This window comes from Apaloderma vittatum, unplaced genomic scaffold, assembly GCF_000703405.1.
Source record: "Apaloderma vittatum isolate BGI_N311 unplaced genomic scaffold, ASM70340v1 scaffold17573, whole genome shotgun sequence".
NCBI classification, from domain to species: domain Eukaryota; kingdom Metazoa; phylum Chordata; class Aves; order Trogoniformes; family Trogonidae; genus Apaloderma; species Apaloderma vittatum.
Window position 1 is genome coordinate 85,932 of NW_009706633.1, and position 7,825 is coordinate 93,756.

At 45.9% G+C, this 7,825-nt stretch overlaps 1 protein-coding gene across 1 annotated transcript in view; it reads right to left on the reverse strand.

The window, feature by feature from the left end:
* MCF2 (MCF.2 cell line derived transforming sequence) overlaps positions 1-7,616 on the reverse strand; it is a gene marked incomplete at its 5' end in the record, with an annotated part of 18,889 nt that extends 11,273 nt beyond the window's left edge. The window contains 9 exons of the mRNA XM_009865878.1: positions 1,686-1,907; positions 2,678-2,803; positions 3,734-3,826; positions 4,159-4,251; positions 4,614-4,683; positions 4,797-4,912; positions 6,639-6,705; positions 6,947-7,035; positions 7,528-7,616. Of these exons, the coding sequence (XP_009864180.1) occupies positions 1,686-1,907; positions 2,678-2,803; positions 3,734-3,826; positions 4,159-4,251; positions 4,614-4,683; positions 4,797-4,912; positions 6,639-6,705; positions 6,947-7,035; positions 7,528-7,616 (965 nt within the window). The remainder of the gene's footprint in view (positions 1-1,685; positions 1,908-2,677; positions 2,804-3,733; positions 3,827-4,158; positions 4,252-4,613; positions 4,684-4,796; positions 4,913-6,638; positions 6,706-6,946; positions 7,036-7,527) is intronic.
* Positions 7,617-7,825: the final 209 nt, after the last annotated feature.

Sequence of the window (7,825 nt, forward strand, 5' to 3'; positions counted from 1 at the left end):
AAATTCCACGCCCACTCCCTGAGCAGGATTTACTGTCCCTGCAATGCAGAGCGAGGTGGGTTAGTGCAGAGCTCCGGACTGGCATTCATCCACATCGCCCTCCCGGCGGCACGAGGCAGACTGATTCACTCGGTGTTGCGCTGAGTTATGAACCCGTATCCTCGAAGCTACTGAATCTCAGCTGAAGAGGTGTTTACCACTGGATATTTTACACAGCCTGTGAAATATTACCCCGAGGGGTTCTTTCCTTTGTTCTACAGACACCCAGTCACACAGCTTCTACCCGACGGCTGGCTTTAATTCTGAATCCCCAGAAAACATTCTTGCAAAGAAAAACAATTTCCTGGTACTACCACGAATCAAACAAACACCAAGCTCCAGAAACATGATTTCGCCCTCGGGTCAGCAATTCTGAAAACAGATCTGTGCGGACATAATCCTGCAGCATCCATGGATCCTCTAACCCCAGCCTCTCACTGTGGGAACACAAACAACTGGAAAACGAGCTCTCCCGAGGCAAAGAAAACCCTGGCCACAGTGCCTGGACTCCTGGACGCAGGGTCTTCTCCTCCGAGCAGGCTTTCCTCACCACCAGCTCCTCACCTCACAAACACGTACGGCAGAACCAGCACTACAGGGAAAACAAGCTCTCCACAAAGAAATGATGTTGTTTGGGGAAAACATTTAAGTACCTAAACATATGGCCTGGGATTTGCTTTTAATGCACAATTTGTAATGTGTGCTTGAGCTTCACACACTTATCTACTATTACACAGCTTTCCGACTACTCGTGGCATCTCCTTCCCCAGACCCCACTGAGATCAGGGACCTGCAGTGTCTGGGCCTGAAGCTCTGCCTCCAAGTGCCCCTCTCCTTTTTTTTTTCATTTTACAATACATCCATACTGTTTTGTTTTTTATTTATGAAGAAAACCAAGGTAGATAAAATGTTGATGTCAGAGGCGCTCATCACACGCAGGATGCCAGAAGGTCTCTTTTAGAGAAGCAGTCTGGGATTTTTACTGATAATAGTTAACATTTACAGGCTTGGGACAGTTGTTTACATCCCTCATATTTTGCCACAGGCTATTCTCTTCATCTGAGAACTGTACTTGCAGGTGCAGTTAGAGCCTGCCAAAGAGGGATGAAAAAGAGTGATCTCTGCATCCTCCTGGCTGGGAGAGGGGGTCAGGCAGACCCCAGTCCAAGAGTCTGCTGGGGACCAGGGCCACGAGGAATGCCTCTGCTCTCCCAGGTGAGCTGGGGAAGATGCAAAGGGTCTCCCCAGGTTCACGCCCTCACACCTACTCCTGGGAAGAGGACTAGGGGAGGGCAGAAGGCATGCTCTCATCCCTGGGACTTGCCCACAGCTCCATTTCCCTGGCAGATGCCATCATATATGTGACTTGAGTCTATGGGCTCTCCCAGCTGCTGCTTAAGCTGTTGCATCCTCACAGCTTTTAACGGGCATGGCACTTCCATACAACATCAGAGAATGGTTTGAGTTGAAAGGAACCTTAAAGGCCACCTAGTTCCAACCCTTTGCCATGGGCAGGGGCACCAGAGGCATTATGGCCCTTAACAGCAGAAAACTAGACACCATGATAGAGGGAAAATACTCTCCGGGTTTGCAGAGTTACTGGTTTACAATATACATGGCAATGGCCCCAGATAAAATGTCCTTACTTTCAAAAAATGCTTAAAACTGTAAGATGAGGTTTTGTCATATCCGTCTCCATGCTCTTCTCGCTTCTTGCAGAAGACCAAGGCTTTCTCATAGAGGAACAGATGCCTCTGCATTGGCTTGAACCGGGCAAGATCCTTCATTTTTGTTGGACCTTTTCGGTGTCCTGTCCAAACACTGAAAGATCCTTGCATCAATACCTTGCCCAGTTCGCTCAGGTCACCCTGGTGAGAGTATGAAAAACAACAAAAAAGAAAGAACAAGACACCAATTACAATGCAAGAGGACTGTCCAAACAATGGCAGGTGATGGGGCCAGCTCTGCTCCAAAGCACGTCACTCTAAGAATAGGTCTTCCTGGAAGGATCAGATGATCTTTCGGGAATGATGGCATGGTGCCAGGTGTGAAGGGATACAAGTCAGTAACTGGAAGAACTGAGAAGACGGGGAAACTCTCCAGCTCCTGCGCAAGTCCAGGTCGAGGGCTCTAGTTACTTCAGAGGGAGAGGGCAAATGAGATTTGAACCTGAACTGAGGTTTCGGAGGACGGATTTCTCAAGAAGCCAACCCCTCACCCATCCCTGGGTGAGGCAACCACTTCAGTGGCAACCACTTCAGGGAAGGCAACCACCTCAGTGGGCAAGGATCAGAATCAGCCTCAGAGAGTATTTAGTTCAATGCTGAATGAGAAATGCTATGAAGACAGCCCAGGTGAATTACCAGGTTAGCCACGACAGAACTACCGAACGTGTCGGAAAAATACTCTCGAGTACCACAAGGTGGCAAGTGTGGGCACTGTGTGACTGAATGCATCCTTCGGATGCGGAAAGTTTCCAAAATCCTGAAATGAGCTGGAAGACTGTCACCTGTCAGTACTTCCCGACCTCATTCACTTTGTAGCTGTTCTAGTACGGTTTTTTGCCCATGCACCCTGCGACACCAGCCCTGCCGCATCCAGCCTTGTGCGAGGTCTCTCCTTACCCAAATCTACTCACATCATATCCTGTTATTGAAATCTGATGCATAGAGTCATTGACTGACTTTAGCAAATCCAACATTGCAACCAGAGCTTCTTGAAGTTCCCGAACTCCATCACAGCTCGTGCTGTACTTTAGCAGCTCCTGAAAATAGAAATGGAAGAGCATGTGTTTGTGCTTGAACAAAGCTGACTTTTCCGTCTCACCCAAAGTTTCCAATGCTCAGGAGCAACCTATGCTGCCTGAGTTTCTGTTTCATATGCCACTGGAAAAAAGATTCACTCTAAACCACGGTCAGTGTGAGGTGTGCAACAGATCACTGAAGCACAGTCCATTATTTGTGGGTGTCACATTACAGAGCGGCACCTCACTCATCTGAGCTCTCTGTGTTGTGTTTTCCTGGGAAATAAGGCTTGGGTTTTCCATTAAGTGCCAGTATGCCATATATGCCTTCAAATGAGGTTACAGCAGATGACCATCTTCAGATTGGATTTATAAAATCCAGAGTCAATAAGCAGAAGACAGATAAGGGAATGATACCATTGATATAGAATTACTTTCATCTCAGATCTCCTGTACGCACTTACAGCTTCAGGTGTACTCATCTCTCACCTTGAAAGTGGGGTTCGGAAGCCGCTATCCCAGAGCTATTCCCACTTTACAGAGTGGAAATAACAGCACTGTTCTGCCTCAGATGGAGGACACAAGAATAAATGAATTAAAGATTACAAGCACTATAATCATCTGAGGAGAAAAGATGCAGCAACATAATACACTTCATCCATCACATCCTTATGATCATCTCTGGTTTGGTTTTCTTAGAAGTGCTTCCATCATTTTGCATCTCTGAACAGATTCAAACAGTCCTTCTCCCCTTAAAAACCAGCTTATTAAAAGCACTTATTCCTTTTTCAGGTATGCAAATTTTCGTCTTCCCTGAAAGCCACTACAGAGGACCACAATAAGCACTACGTAACTTAAAGGATTTACAGGTAACCTTTAATTGAAAAAAATAAAACAAACTGGAGAACAAATCTATCTCCTGGTGTCCTTTCAAAGCAGAGTATGAAATACCTTCAGAAGTAACTGGTATTTGGTCAGGCGTTGCACTGGTTTGAGCAAATAGGAATCCAGCCCGAGTTTGTGCTCTAATTTCCTTTGGCATTCCTGGAACAAAGTGCTCAGATTAAGTATATTCCACACCAACTACAAGTAGTTATTCCAACAGCATGGCTAGCATGGTTTGGTGGCTTTGAAGTTTTCAGGTAAAAACGTCATGCAGTGCCTATAACTAAAGAAACATTATAAAAACATGTAAAACAATATAATGAATGGATTTTCCTTAAACTCCTTGTGTACAAGGAATCGCTATTTTTATGAAGCTTCCAGGCAACAGTAAGCAGGATGTGCTGCAAAACCATGGGGTGCTGAGGAGGGTGTTCAGCTGACAAGTGCGTGTCCCAGGATGATGCCTGACTTGGTAGGAACAACCAGCTCACCTGGAAGAAGGTGCTCTCGGAGCACTGCCTCCACAGGGACTCCGACCGGGGCTTGTTCTGGCAGTATTTCTCATACATCTGGAAATCCTCCCGCTGTAAGGGAAGCCCAAAGGCAAGTCACACGCCTGCACGCAAACCTGCTGGGCAGCCAAATAAGGTGAACGCCCAAACCGTCAATCTGCTTTTAACTCCACCGCCAGCTTTAATTCCTATAAGATGCAGGGTTTGGGTTAAAAAATAGACTGCTGGGAATCACAGCCGACTGCAGTGCAGTCACGCCTGCTGCCCTCCCCATCTGCTGCTGGCCACGCACCCACGCTCCCCTGCCTTGCTGCTGCTATTGAGTATCAGGAGCATCTTACTCAACTGACATAACCGAGATGCTGCAGCATGCGACAAATCAGGAGAAACATTGGCCTCCAAGTCTGCTTTATATGTGAAAATGAGTCACCCACCCTGTCTAGGAAACAAAATCCCACTCTCTCGGGTGCTCCCAGGCAGCTTTCCAAACTGTGCAGGAAAATTCTGCAAGAGACAGGAGAAGAGACAAAACGCATGGGTGAGCAAGGTACAGCCTGGGTGTTTAACAGATACAGGAAAATGGTCTGACAGAAAGGGGAACAGTGACAGCATTGTACTTGTTGTGGAAGTCGTATATCTCGGGCATGTTTCCGAAGAGGACGTCCTTCCTGTTCCTCAGCACAGGAGGCATGAGGATGAGCATGGCCGGGTTATCCATCTCAGCTCTGTAGCCCTGCGGGAGGTAAAAAGGCCTCATCACTCAGCTGGTAAAGCCTCGGCACCTCCTCGGAGGCAGATGAAAAGAGGACCTGAGCAGCCTTGCAATACAATCTGCTTTTGTCTCTAAACCCCTGTCTTTCAGTCTCTGGGCATGTGGGGTTGTGGTTCAGGGGGACGGGGCTCGCCAGCACTGTCAGGATTCCTGCTCCCTGTTCTCCAAAACCAAATCACAGCCACCTTCCCCTCGCTACGGGCTGATGGCGGGAGAGGTCCTGGAGGAACGCTCGTCTGGGCTGATCACATCTGCTGCTGTGAGGGACACAGGAGTGACAACGTGTTTGTACAGGGTACGCAGCTGCACACAACCTCACAAGAACCGGTGCACGAGTTGGCTTGTTGTGAAGTAGAGATGACTTGAGATCAAATGCCAAAAAATGAATGGGGTTTTTGCTCTCGTACAAGACCCGCTGAGCACCAGAGTCTCACGCTCCTTGATGCCTCAAGATTTCTGACCTCTGTGGCCTCTCCTGCCTCTTGAAATCACAGCCTCCTGAGCAGAGAGGAGCTGGAAGGTACACCACTGCGCCACAAATGCAAAGGAGACAATGCAAAGCTCCCCTCAGTAACATCGCACCACTGCACCAAGGCCAAAATCATTCATCAGACGTGGTAAGCATCCTAACTGCAGGGTAGGGAGAAGGCACAGCCAGAGCTCAGGATGGTTGCCACAAAGATGACATCAAGAAGGCCACTAGCCACAGCTCCAGCTGGCCACGCTGGTCACCAAGCCCTGCACAGAGCTGAGCAGCAAAAATGTTTGCAAAAATCTTTTCAGTACGTACAGCATGTCTTCTCTGGCTTTCCAAATTAATCTCTCACACGCACTATGGTTGGAATCAATATTCAACAGGCATTTTGTAGTTGATTAAGGATGCAGCAGAAGATAAGCATCTGGAAAATTAGTCATTTATATTTAACCACAGCAAGCAGGCTTCCCTCTTCAAAGGAAATACTGTGTTCAGAAAACTTAAGTCTGTCTGCGCATTTTTCCCTATCTACACTTGAAATGCACAGTAAAAAATCCACATAGCTGCCACCTGCTTTATTACATAGAGTGGTTTAACAAAAAAACTAATCAGTGCAAGGCAATTACGTGTAACTGCCTGCAGTCCAGCAGATTTATAGCCTGCTTGCTCCTGGGTGAGAGAAACGTAAAGGAGAAAGAGGTATTTAACAGCCAACTTGTTTTGGCCACCAGCAAGAGTTATTTTGGAATAAAGCAGAAGTGTCTACAATGGCAGTATGAGGAATTATAATCTAGTTTCTAAAGAAACCAGAATGCGCTTTATACATTCATGAATTTCATGGTATCAAGACAGAATCCTCCCAAGGATAAAACACAGGCTTCTTTCTTTTGTCTCCAAAAGGTAAGGAGAAATTAGGGAACAGTTAAAAACAACAGCTTTCTGTACATCTTTTCAGGCACTGATAAAACTAATTACCAGTGCTCTTGTGTACAAACAGAAGGCTTCTCCCTCATTCTAGATGAAAAGCTCATCCTGACACCAACTGTGCCTACAGATGCCTCCAACAAAGAAAAGCTAGGAAGAAGACCTGAAAATTTATGACTAGCTTGGAAAACCTGCCCCATCACATTTTCGCTTAGTTTGACAGAGGTAGGTGCTCTTTTGTACAAGTCTCTGGGGAACGGTAATGAGCAAACTGAAGAAGCCACTCACCGTCAAAACAGTGAAGAGTTCCTCTACGTACACCCTCTCGGTTTCTATAAGCTCATTTATGACGTGGCTAAAATAAAGCAAAAGGATAGAAGTATATTATTTTTATGTCTGTCAAAAAACCCACAGGTGATCAGTGCGGTTCACCCAGCCCAAAACATAGGGCGACCTCATCTACGACTGACAGAGAGGACGATAAAACAGGTAAAAGCACAAGAGACAACACCTGGGTCAGGCTGGAGGAACACATGGACGGGGCAAGGACCCGCCAGATATCAGCATCGTTTTGAGTGACGTAAAGGAAACCTTACCCTTTCAGTATATCTAAGCTGTCATCGCTGTCCGAAATAAAATACTGCAAGGAATTCCGTTTTTCCTGATAGTCGTGCATCACTTCGATCTGGAAGAGAAAGGGGAGGAGCTGCAGGGAGCAGAGGCAGGACCTGGAACCCCTTGGGGAAGTATGAAATGGGCTCCCTTTTCAGAGATCTTTTGTAACACGAAGCTTTAAAAGGGCATAGTGTGTAACTGGGAGGTAAATATTCCCAGAAATTACTTTGCTACACAAAATGGTAATGTAACTCATCAGTGCAGAGACCAGAGAACAGTTTCCACATGGGAAATATCTGCGGATGGGGAGTTTTCCTAGCAGACATCACTGTTACGCAAGGAACAAGTTCAGGGAGCAACACGCAGGAAATCAATATTGTGACTTGGAAAAATAATCCATGATAGATCTCAGGTGTTGGGCTAATCCAAGTATAGCATATAGATATGAAAGGCTTGGTGGTTTTCTTTAAGGAAAAAAAAAAAGGAATATCCTCGAACCTAAAATAAATTTTAGAAAGGTTTCAGGGTTTTTTGGCATCTAAAACTCATGAAGACTTTTTACCTTGCGAGAACTTGGAGTTTTTCTTGGTGTTTTCTTCCCAGGCAGAGAGAGATCAAATGAAAATTTCAAACTGGAATTAAAATCCACACCTTGGGCAGAAAACAAACATAGTTAGGTAATGTACATCTATAGTGAAGGAGATGTTTCAGATAGAAACTAGTAAGTCACAAAGTAAAATGAGATACATTTTAAAAACGAACAATTAGTTCGCTAATACTACAGGCAAACTGACGAAATAAAGGATATCTATCTTAAACAATATTAATACCATACAGCACAAGTCAAACGGATGGTCATA